At 32.1% G+C, this 12,586-nt stretch overlaps 2 protein-coding genes across 2 annotated transcripts in view; both read right to left on the reverse strand.

The window, feature by feature from the left end:
• Positions 1-1,169, reverse strand: part of LOC131942606 (dynein axonemal heavy chain 7) — a 61,467-nt gene extending 60,298 nt beyond the window's left edge. Inside the window, exons 1-2 of the mRNA XM_059302491.1 lie at positions 1,035-1,169; positions 357-510 (exon numbers count right to left, since the gene is read on the reverse strand). Of these exons, the coding sequence (XP_059158474.1) occupies positions 357-510; positions 1,035-1,162 (282 nt within the window). The 5' untranslated portion in view covers positions 1,163-1,169. The remainder of the gene's footprint in view (positions 1-356; positions 511-1,034) is intronic.
• Positions 1,170-1,427: 258 nt separating this feature from the next.
• On the reverse strand, positions 1,428-9,279 carry LOC131942607 (dynein axonemal heavy chain 7-like). The gene is made up of 13 exons (XM_059302493.1): positions 9,021-9,279; positions 7,740-7,929; positions 7,026-7,167; positions 6,606-6,705; positions 6,223-6,327; positions 5,542-5,620; positions 4,959-5,154; positions 4,592-4,711; positions 3,887-4,070; positions 3,000-3,188; positions 2,013-2,162; positions 1,671-1,784; positions 1,428-1,559 (listed from the first exon to the last, which is right to left on the reverse strand). Exons 1-13 carry the CDS (start codon positions 9,132-9,134, stop codon positions 1,428-1,430), a joined length of 1,815 nt encoding a protein of 604 aa, XP_059158476.1. The 5' UTR covers positions 9,135-9,279.
• Positions 9,280-12,586: the final 3,307 nt, after the last annotated feature.

Below are 12,586 nucleotides of genomic sequence, written 5' to 3' on the forward strand. Positions count from 1 at the left end.
AGAGATGGAAATGGTAGCCGTTTCCAAAATAATCCAAACAAAAATGTCGCTAGATGGACAAAGTCCTAAGAATGAATCCAAATGATATTGCATGAATGGCACTAAACTGGACTCCTCAATAAAAAAAGAAAACAGGGAAGGCTAAGGGAGACGTGGAGATACACGACAAGGAAACAGCTGGCAGAGGCAGGACTGTCAATGGATGAATCAGGATAAAAACATGTTGGCCTTGCCGTTTCCTTAATAGTGCCAACAGCAGAAGGAAAAAAATTTGTTAAAATTCTTGAACTGAAGAGTTAGGGTAAAGAAAACAGTATCATGTCTATTAATGGTTGTAGAATAAAATCTTTGCATACCTTTAAGTCATCTTGCAGCTCTTTCAACTTCTCTGTCATGATCATAGCGTTTTCTTCTAAAATCAGCTCAGTTTTCTGGTACCACTGGAATGGTTCTGAGTTCAAGCGAATTGTGGATGGGTTAAAGTTACAGTAATCAGCCAAGAACAGCAGTCTGTTGAGTCATTTAAAAAAAAATTACTGGGTTTTTTTTAGTGGTAAAAATTTGAAAAATCTTAATTTAGTAATTAAAGTCTTTCCATAGAAAATATTGTTTTAAAAAACATTTTGTTAAGGGATTAAATTAATGAGGCAAGCATATCCACCCTGAAGTCTTATCTTATTTTTACAGCTGGGCACTCTAGTTAATTTATATACATTCAGTGATGTGTGGAAAGAAGGGAGAAATTTGACCAAGTTGTGGTAATAGAGAAATTTACTAATAAAAGGGAAGCAATACATAACAGTTTTATCAGAAGAATAAAAGGGACATAATATTAAGGTACAATGAACAAAAATTAAAAGGTAGAAGAAATCATCAAAGGATATCAAGGAATATATTTTAAAGCTGTCTATACACTGCCCTTTTAATAATAAATTTAAAATAATGGCTTTAAAAATGTGAGCTCTAAGAAACAGAAATAATTAATGAATTAACCAAAACATGAAATAATTTTATGAATTAAAAAAAAACCAAACCTTTTATTTGATAGAAGCATCTCCTTCTGCAGATCACCCAAGGTCTCTTGCTTCACTTTCTTCATATACTCTTCAAGTTTCATATATTCCTGGGTCACGGTTGGTATGGTGAGTGCTATCTGGCTCATCTCTCTGTAGCGCTCGCATATTCTGGTGGGTTAATTAATTAAATATATTCATGAGGGTGAATCCATCTTCAGAATAATTTTTTTTTACATTTATTTAAAATTATGTAATAAAAGTTTCATATAGCTATTTTTAGATGTAATGTTTATATCAAATTTTTTAAATTGTGAAATAAAATACTAATTTATATTATTTACAAGACTACTCTTAAGTAAAGAAATGTTCATCAAATATTAACCTTACATAAAATATCTTAAAGCCACAGACTTACTGCTTGTTGCTTTCCAAATGGTCATCCAGCATCTGCTCAGCTAGAACATCACAGATGGCTGTGGTCCTTTCAGCCAGGTTTTCTAACACTCGATGACTGTTGATTTCAAACATCCCAACTGTTTCAACCTACAGAACATACAACCTACATCAGTAAATGTTTCAACATTCAGAATGTACAAACAAAACACCAGGGGGGAAATAATTTTTTTTAATTTTATAAAAACTTTGATTACGTACCTTGGGGATTTCACAAGTAATGTGATTGGTGATATTTTGGAAGTAATTGAATTTCTCCACCATTTCATCAAATGGGTGGGACTCAGCTAAATAAGACTCTAAGTCAGTCTTGGCCTGCAATGTTAAACATAACATTTTCAGACTAAGACCAGTAAGTAATCTTAAGAAAAATAAGTGATCATCAACACTTTAAAATTTTAATAATTATCTTATAATTTTAAAGCTAATTACACCTTATTGTGTAAAATTAGACACATGACCTCATAAACAGGCTGACTCAAACCCACTCTTAAAGAACTGTGTCCCTATTAAGCATATACAGAACCCTTGAACCGCTCTTACCTGATTGGAAATAAGAAACTCCAGATCAGCAAAAATGTTGAGGAACTCCTGCAAGGGAACAAACTCTGTCTTTAGAACTTCTAAAACTTGTTCTTTGAGTTCTTGAATAAAATCTTCGGGTATAACTGGCTGCAAGTATTTTACCTCCAACTGTAAACAGTAGGATAATCAAAATAGGGTTATTCAATAATAAGATAGTGATGATATACTCATGTATACTAAACAAAAAAGCTCTGAAAAGATTAAATTAAAAATGTGGAGCTAATATAAATAGATAATCTTTATTACAAATGTTAATTAAAGAGGTTTCCAATCTGCACTGGAGATCTAATAAAACTTAAGTTAATTTTGGCACAGGTGATGATAAAAAAATGACCAGGACCAATATAGCTGCAGTGTGGAAAATTTTGTAGAAAAGTAAACATTTCAAAGCAGGAGACTGTAGGATACTGTTGAATTACCAACTAATCATTACAATCGGAAATGATATTTTAGTATCAGTGAAATAAGATGTTTTTCATTGACAAATTTTGCAAAGATTTGTATCTGTTGAATGTTTAAATACAGTTCTCACTAGACTGATCAATCAAATAAAAACATCTGTCAGTCAAATTTTTTTTAAGAAAAATCATATTAGTTATCCTGTGTTAACACTTGCGACATATATACTAAAAACTAAAATAGACATGTCTATTCACAATAAATGAGTAGCCCCCCCCCCCCCCCCATCATGTTCTGATAAAAATTAACTTATGGCGGAGTTTTTTTTTCTAGACGTCTATATGATACGTGTAGCAAGTGTAAACGCAGTGTTAGGGATGTCACTTGATACAAAGTTAAATATGAATGTAATGGAAATGCAAGAATCTGAATCTAAGTTAGTAGTGACCATTGTAAGGAACAGTGCAAAGGTCAACCATGAGTGTCGGCATGCATGATTAAGGCACATGTTAATAACGCAACTAGATTTGAAAATGACAAGTGTACCTGTAGGTCTGGAAACATCCTCCGCTCTAATCGAGGAATCAAATGCGACGCTTTGATTATTTCATCAAACATGCCTAGGAAACCGGTCACCATATCTTCCAGGGTAGGCTCAAAGTCAATGTCAGTTCCTTCTTCAGTGAGTAGTAGGTTGACCACAAAGCCGCAGTGTTCTAGAACCTCAGTGCTGGTCTAGAGTTGGGCATTAAATATATCTTTCATTTCAGAAGAATTCCATAGGTGCATGGTCATTGCTTTTAATAAGACTAACTTATAATACAAAACAATATAGATCATAGTTTTATTATTGTCGTTATGTCTTATATGTTTGTGTCATGCAGTGCTAAACAACTGTGGGCTGTTGTGTTCACAACATGTACATACTTTAAAACTTCCATGCTACCATAAATAATTTTAAAAAAAAAACAATGTAGATTTCATACACATCAGGAATTATGTATAAAAGTATGTCACTTTAACAGACATTTTCCCTACCATACCATATTATTCTTCATTTTCAATCTTTACATATTTGTACCATTTAATTTTTAATTAACAAGGTATTTGTCAGCACTAATTTTAGCCTTGACCTTCAACTGATGAGTTAGTGGTCACAGGCTTTAGCCCTGGGCCACACACAGTGATATTGTTGAGTTGAACAGTGAACTACAAATCACCTTAGGAAATACAATTAGCGCTATGACCAGAGTTGTCTTTTTAAAATGTCCAACACTTTTTACTGTCTACCGATTTATTTTCATCCATTCATTAAGCTTTAGTAATGACTACTGTTCTGAGAGTTACATAAACTATTTTAATTAAGTGCTGCCTTTTTCTCTTCTTCTTCTTGAAAAAAAAAATTAACGGTGAGTTAAAAAAAATTAAATCACCTCTCTGGGTTTGAACATATGCATGTATTCCTTGAGTGAGTCCATAACTAGTGTCTGCAGATTCAATGTCATTGCAGTCTTAAGAGTCTGAAAAAACTTGTCAAATTTCTCATACTTTTCCATTGGGGGAGCAAAACGTTTATTTTTTTCATTCATCAACATGCCCTGTAGCTTCAGCAGCCAACTTTCAAGTGAGTTAACAGAAAGGAAAAATTATATTTAACCAACGTTTGGCAGAGTTTAAAAAATGTAACAAAAAAGTTCAAACCTTTTGAATAGGTGGTTGTTTTACAGTCTACAGTCATAAAATGTTTTTGTAGCTAAAATTTAAGCAAACTTTAAATGAAATGATGCAGCATAATAAAAGGATGTTTATTAATAGATCCAAAATAAAATAATTAAAATAAAAGGTCCTAGAGTTTTAAAAAGTACAATAATAAAATATGCCACCAAGTTGCTATAATGGGGAAGTTACAATTCAATAACTGTATAGTCAGAAATTATAATAAGATGATATTTATCTTCATTTTTTTTAAAAATGCTTTAATGAAGAAAATTTCCAAATAGCTGTTCTTTTTATTCCTAATCTCCTATAATAATCCAATTTATGGACATGATTATTAATGAAAAGTTTTCATAAATACATTTTTTTCAATAGAATATAGGCCTACATTATCTCTCAGAAAACACAGGGTCTACTCTTACTTTTTGGTTAGCTTGTCCTTCAAGGAGGCAATGCTGGCATTACAATGCTCTTTAAAAACAGACAAGCTGATGGCTTCGGGTCTTTCTTTAAACTGTTTGGTGTAGATAAAGCGCAGATCACTGAAAATTAAATTTATACTTTTTACCAAGTTATCCAAGGTGTATTTTAATTAAATTTATACTTTTTACCAAGTTATACAAGGTGTATTTTAATTAAATTTATACTTTTTAACAAGTTATCAAGTGTTGATATTATTAATAGTTGTATTTAATAAGAAATATTATTTTTTAATTCTCAGATTTTAAATTAGACTTGAAAATAATTATAATAAGAAACAACGCCAGAAAAATTTCCAATACTACTTACGAGAATTCTGAGTACCATATATCGTTGGATTGTCTGATGCAAGGATTGACAAAGCAAAGGTTTTTGTGAAGCTTTGCTTTGTAATTGATTAGATTCTGGTGCCAGGGCTGAGGGACAACGTTCAGTTCCTTCATCTCTGCATTCAGCTCTTTGGGATCCTCCATCTGCTTTCTTGGGTCTTTTAAAACAAAGTCCACTAAGAAAAAAATAAAGAAAATATAGGAATTACATGATAAAATCTTTAGACTATTAAGTCTGCATTTAGTTTTCCTTTTTAAAAAAATTGATTCACACAAGAAAAATTTAGCACTGTAAATATTTTTTACTAAGAGTTAGCGCTCTAATTTAGTGCCACAAGCAGTGAGTTTAAAACAGAAGCAGATTAAAATTCAAACTGTAATTCTTTAACAAAACAAATGGAATTTAACAAATACTAGTAATAAATGAATAAATAAATAAAGAGACATTTAAATACTAAACATTACATGAAGTTAGAATTATTACAAAATATAAAAATAGAAAATATTTAATTTTTTTTTTTAATACACCTATACCAAATTGCCTAGGGTCTGCAATGACTTACATATAGATTTTTTAGTGTTCAATATGTAATCCTCTTTTATTTCATTACAAAGTTTATCTATTGTTTTTGCTTGGCCTTTCTGAAAACATAAAAAAAATTATATTAAATAAGCTTGTCTGAGGAGCAAAAAGTGAACATTTATTTTCAAAAGTGGGAATTGTTTTAGAATTTACAGGCAATGAATGTTGTCTGCAATACTATAATTTCAAAATTAAAAGTGTAGCATATATATATATATATATATATATATATATATATATATATATATATATATATATATATATATATATATATATATATATATATATATATATATATATATATATATATATATATATGTCAAGGCAAAACTGTTTTGTTGTATGGAGAACAGACATGGAGAGTCTCCAAGACAAGCTCAGAGAAGTTAAAAATCTTCAGAACAAATATCTTAGACAGATTTTGAAATTGAGGTGGTAGGACAAAGTGCTGAATATACTCCACATGCACTCCACATGGAGTAAAGAAGATTAAGACAAAGTATGTAGTTCAAATTTGAACTCTGCTTCAAAGTGATGAAAAAGACTCAGAAACCATACAAATCCAACAATTAATTTTCAAACTTAACTAACTTGTCACAACACCACAAATGAAATTGAGAAGACCACCCAGCTGTAGAGAATTCAGGGTGATTTCCCTTACCTTAAGCTGAGGACTCAGTTGACCGATAATGTTCTTAATAACTTGTTCAGATAAAGGCTGCACGTCACTTACATCTACACCATTATGTACATAGTAAAAATAGCGCTGAGGAAGATTAGTAAAAGATATGCTGTACTATGCTATACTATAATATACATGTGTATATATATATATATATATATATATATATATATATATATATATATATATATATATATATATATATATATATATATATATATATATATATATATATATATATATATATATATATATACTATACACATACCAATACATACACACAGACACAAGACTTGTATCATGTCCAGCAATCATCTTTTTTGGCAGTTTGACATATTAGAAGAAAATCAAACGTGTCTTACAAACAAATCAACTTCGTTTTGACCAAATGATGTCCTTTTTTCCAATCTCTGACCACCAGCTTCAGAATCATCCGGTTCAGTGGTTCCTGATTTACCTTGCCTTGAAATATCAAAATAATTTATGAAAGTAGAAATGAACGTTGATAAATACTTTTACCTGTTACCTGTATGAATATTAGATGTACATATTGTATATGTATGCATGTGTATGTTTAAATGCATATGTTAACATACATATTTATGAGTGTTATTTTTCAATCCATTTCACATCATGATAAAATGTATTTTAAAAAAAAAGAATCAGCAACATTGATGGAATTTTACATTTTGTATTAAAATTAGACATTAACTTTATTTTGGCCAATTTACACATATGTCCATAATCAAGAAACTCTACACCTGTGATAAAATACAACTTACATAACAATGCTAAGCAAAGATTTTCTAAAAGCTTCTTGTCTCTTTCTGCTCTCTTGTAAAGCAAGGAGCCCTTGTTTTGTGCTTCTCCTCTGGCGTATTGGTTTCTTTTCTTCAAAATCATCATCTACTGTTTCATATTTGTCTACAATATAGAAACTGGGTGTTTGTTAATCTAATCATTTTTAGCAAAGAAAACATTGTCTATGTTATATATTACTTTACACTTCTAAACAGACATTTATTTTATTTTGAGAGGAATTTCAGGTTTTTACACAAAGCAAAAATAAGGTAGAATCGAGAAAGCCAAAATACTGTTCTTTTATAAAGATTTTTTTAAAATGATGAATATGTGGTAAAATTGTGTATTTGCAAATTAATAAACAAAAAAAAAAACAGGTTTATAGACATGTACTAAGAGATGAAAACCACCGTGAAATTAGCGTAACAAAACAATTAACTTAGTTACAAGAGATCAGGCTTCTCAAAATAAGTAATTGGAATATATATATATATATATATATATATATATATATATATATATATATATATATATATATATATATATATATATATATATATATATATATATATATTTATGACAAAAAAGATCAACTAATAGCAAATCAAATGCTTTGAATTATGTATTAATACAAGAATCAACCATAATACGCCTACATAACAAGAAAACAGTGTATGTGATTGATGAAACCCTACCTGGGCATGACCAGAGGGCTAAAGGTTTGGGTTTATCAGGCGGCAGCACACCATTATCAGACAGAATGAAAGATGGTTGGTCTGTCATCCAGATTGGTTTGGCCCTTTTCATGGGAACAGTAGGAAGAAAATATACTGGATCCATTTGTGAGACACCAAGAACTGTGCAACCTTCACATTCTTTGTCATTCTGTCAGATATGTTATTTGAGTCAATTTTTCCTTGTTAAGACCATTGTAAAATTTTATTTTTCTCTAATGTTAATGTGTAGGTTTAGGGTAAGGTTAGGTATCAGTTACTTAACCTCATTATTCATCAGTTATTATTATAATGCAAAAATATTTGTTCTCTAATGGTTAGATTTAGAGTTCTGTTGTAAATGAATAAATTTTCAATAGCTTAAACAATATATTATATATTTGTATATATTGTATAAGTAACAGTTTTGGTTGCTCAAAACATTTTGCTACCAATACCTTTACTATCTACACATGAATAATACTAAATACTAAATGCCCTAAATATTTAAATTTATTGTAATACAAATAATAATAATGGGCCTATGATGTTTCTCTCGTGTTTGCTTATGTAAATGTATATCAATAATCAAAAAACTTTTTTTTAATGTTAGTTTTGATCAGTGATACTACTGGTTGTAGATAAGGTTTCTTTTAGAAAATTTCCTCCAATGACCCCCCCCCCCCTCCTCTCTCCCTTCCACCACTTTGGTACCTTAGGACACAATCACAAAGGCTGATGAGAGAAAGGCTGGGTTACACTGAGTCATGGATGGATGTAGTCACTAAATAGACATACAATGATTGTAGTGTATGTAAATGTTGTACTATGTAGATCTAGATCTAACTGGAATTAGTCTAAAGTCTAAATTCGTTTTTATAAGTCTAGCCTACCAAATGATTGTTAAACTACAGCAATTTAGCCAGATTTTTTTCACATAGGGGTTAGCTAGATTCTAGATCTAGTTGGTGTGCCCTACATTCATTGTTTTTCTTCTTATCTTTTTAATAGCATGATTAGCAAGCGTATAATCTAGTTTAAATCTAATAATTTGTTTTGAGAAGTTTGTTCAGCGTTGGTTATGCTAAACTAGACCTAGATCTAGATCTAGTCTATTATAACTAAACAGAATAACGAAATTATTCGCAAAGAAACTAATCTTTTATCTTGAAATGGAGCTTTTGTGTAGATCATGGCTAAAATTAATGTGCATCTAGATAATTGGCCTAGGACACTGGGGTAAATTTCCTGGTGCCAACTTACACGCATTGACCTCCCGCGAAGATTGAATGGACGGGTCATTCGTCCTCTAGAATTTACAGCCGATGTAGTTGAATATGATGTCAGTTTAGACATTTTCTTATCGTACCTATCCATTTTTAATGTCAACAAACAGAGCAATAACTAAGCTTCAGAACATACGCCAATTAGGCATATAAATTAAATACACTTTAAAGTTAGGCTATTTCGTTTCAAATGTAAATACACATGGTGCCATGTTGTCAACATAAACACAAGAGTATATGACGTCACAAGTTGTATTGATGACACAAAAATGTGTAGCAAAGAATTTTCGAAAGAATATCGATCATTTAGTTTATTAATTATTTATGAAGCTTAAATACATGCTCCTAACTATTTATCAGTTTGACCAGTAGCGGAACCTACCACCCGGTTACACTACAATAGATTGTTGCAAATTTTCAGAATTTAATCTCTTTGTAAAGTGCTTTGTGCATCTCATATTCCAACTCTTACGACTTACGAGGTGGTAACAGACAAACTCAGGATCGCTTGAGGACAAGCCGAGATCGGATCGGACGAATATGAAAAACAAATTTAAATAGAAACTATATAGCCTACTATAACCATTGTCTGTCCCCACCCTATTTCTGGAGAAAAATGTCTGAAAGAAATCTTTATTAATAAACAGATTGCGGAAACCTCAATAGTATAGGCTCAGTGTTTCTTCCAGACTTTTTTCTCCGGGGGGGGGGGGGGGGGGGCGGTAGACTTTCTTCTGGGGGGGGGGGGGGGCGGACACTGTTAAAAGTATATATTTTCTATATAAATTATATAAATTTCATTTCGTTCGGGGGAGGGGGGGTAAATTTTTTCGGAAGAGATGCCTGGAAGAAACTCTGGGCTTTAGGGGGTCATTCATAAAAGACGTCACGTATTTTGGGACGATTTTTTACCTCCCCCCCCCCAGTCTTTCTTCCAGACTTTTTTCTCCGGGGGGGGGGGGGAAGGGTCTGCCCCCTCCCCCGAAGAGATACCTGGAAGAAACTCTACCCCCCCCCCCCCTTCCGTCACACATCGTCACAAGTGAGCCAGCCCCCCCCCCCCTAAAATGACGTCACACCTCAGCCTACAACCCCCCCCCCCTCAAAATTGAACACGAAATATTTTTTTAAATCTTGTCTGAACTTTGTCAACATAGAGTATTTTGATAAATTCCTATTACAATTTATTAAAACCGTTTTCAAGAACGCGAAATAACGGCTAAAACTAGTTTTCTAACATAGATTTTTTATAATGCAAAAATATGACGGCACACCATCTGACCCCCACCCCCTTATCACACACCATCACAAACAGAGTTTCTTCCAGCATCTCTTCGGGGGGGGGGGGGGGGGGCTTCGCCCCCTACCCCCCCCCCCCCCCCCCGAAAAACTTTTACCGCCCCCCCCCCCCCCCCCGAACGAAATGAATTTATATAATTTATATAGAAAATATATACTTTTAACAGTGTCCGCCCCCACGAAGAAAGTTTACCGCCCCCCCGAAAATTTCAAGTGCCCCCCCCCCCCCCCGGAGAAAAAAAGTCTGGAAGAAACACTGATCACAAATTACTTTACGGACCTTCCCCCCCCCCCCCTCCTACGAGTATGACGTCATTTATGGACGACCCTCTTTGGCTTAAAACAGGTGACATGACTAAGACGTCTGCACATAAACACAACCAATTGTAAAAGATGACACAAAGATCGTTGACTCGGTGTTTGATTTTTCTACGGGGAATGGCAATATTTAATTGTTTTAAAGGAATATATTCTAAGAGCTGAGGGTTAACTTATTATTGTTACCAATACCTGTAGGCAGAACATCAACTAGGTTTACTTTTCAAATCAATTAAATTAACATGAACACATATGTGCTGGCATGCTACAAGTCAGACGTCCGAACATTTCGCAACATACTCAAACAAAAAAATAAAGTAACACAGATATAAAAGTATTGTTTTTTAATGTCATCATTTCAGTGTAATGGGAACTGTGCAAAAGGGCACTTCAAAAATTATGTTTTTATATCAACAATGTAATCCCACGAGAATATAACCAAAGGGAGTTAATACAAAATGTGAAAAATATAATTATTCTCTTTAGCATAGCAATGGTGTGATACAATTTGAACAGCTCATAAATTATTTTTTTTTTGCTGATACAAACATAATTAAAATAGTCTGGCTGTTTTCAGAAACTAACTTGTTTATTATCATTTATTACAAAAAATAAGAATTACATTTTTATGAAGTGAATAATGTAAGCAATTGTTGATATTACTTTATTAGACACTACAGATTAAAAGTGATCAATTTTAACATAAGCTCTCAAAAGTTGAATCACACAATATTATAAATCCAGATGTTTTTTTTTAATGTAGATTAAATTACCAATTTAAGAAATATTAAAATTAATGTAAGACAGATGCTATAAGCCCTATCAATGTTTTAGCTCTAGTTAGAGATGTGACCAGACCATGAAAAAAAGGAAAGTTCTTTGGACCACACTATAGTGAGATGTGGTCAGTGGTCAAATGATTAAATAATATATGTGTTAGTGATTTTTTTTAAAAATTGTTTTAGTAAACAATGATAGTTTTTTAAGTTTAATCAAACAAAGCAGTTTGAAAGAGAAAGACCAGTTAACACAATAATCAAGATAGTTTGCGGAAACACACTGCATCACAAGAATTTCATCTAACCATGTATTGTAATGTGGCAAAGATACAGATGAAAAAATCCTGGCCAATGTATGAGCAAGGTTGCCTGGTTGAACTTTCCACCTACTTAATGTTAGGCACAAGGTGGCAAAGAAATAAGAGTGAATGGTGTAGCCACAGAAACCTGGCCAAAGTATGACAACAACAACAGCAAGGTTGCCTGGTTGAACTTTCCACCTACTTATTATTAGGCACAAGGTGGCAAAGAAATAAGAGTGAATGGTTTAGCCACAGAAACCTGGTCAAAGTATGACAACAACAACAGCAAGGTTGCCTGGTTGAACATTCCACCTACTAAATGTTAGGCACGAGGTGGTCAAGATACAAGAGTAAAAGATAGCCAAAGTATGATTACAACAGCAATAGGGATTTATGGTTGGACAACCACCATCTGGCTAAAAACTAAATATTATATCATGACAAACATCTATCAGTAAATTATTTTTTTAAAATATAAACAGAGATGGCAATCTTATTGATAACATGTCTACATCACTGCTAAAGATAACAAAGTGACATTGTTTTTGACATAAACTATATTTAAATGTTTTTAAAAAAAATCATATACTAACAACATATGATAAGAAACACTTGGAATGGAGTTTTATGTTTGGCTGGTAAAATAACAATTTTAACATACTCACTCAAAACAATTTCAAAACAATAATTTTAAAAATTTGGAAAATTAACATAAATAGCTGAACACTTTTTAAAGGTATTAAAAACTCAACTAAGTACTACCTTATGGCAATTGACTTATAAGACATCAATAAACAGTTGAAAAATAATAAAAATGGTCTAAATTTTGAAATTATTTTTGTATA

Source organism: Physella acuta, unplaced genomic scaffold, assembly GCF_028476545.2.
Source record: "Physella acuta isolate Inbredline_101_S28 unplaced genomic scaffold, ASM2847654v3 ptg000414l, whole genome shotgun sequence".
In the NCBI taxonomy this organism is placed as follows: Eukaryota; Metazoa; Mollusca; class Gastropoda; family Physidae; genus Physella; species Physella acuta.

Bases quoted from the DNA above. Each gene is read 5' to 3' on its own strand.
- LOC131942607 (XM_059302493.1), bottom strand. From the start codon at position 9,134: ATGGATAGGTACGATAAGAAAATGTCTAAACTGACATCATATTCAACT. The intron at 5,621-6,222 runs GTAAGGGAAATC...TTATGTTTTCAG, and splicing joins AACTGAGTCCTCAGCTTAAG to AAAGGCCAAGCAAAAACAAT. The intron at 4,071-4,591 runs GTAAGAGTAGAC...CTCACTTGAAAG, and splicing joins AAGGACAAGCTAACCAAAAA to TTGGCTGCTGAAGCTACAGG.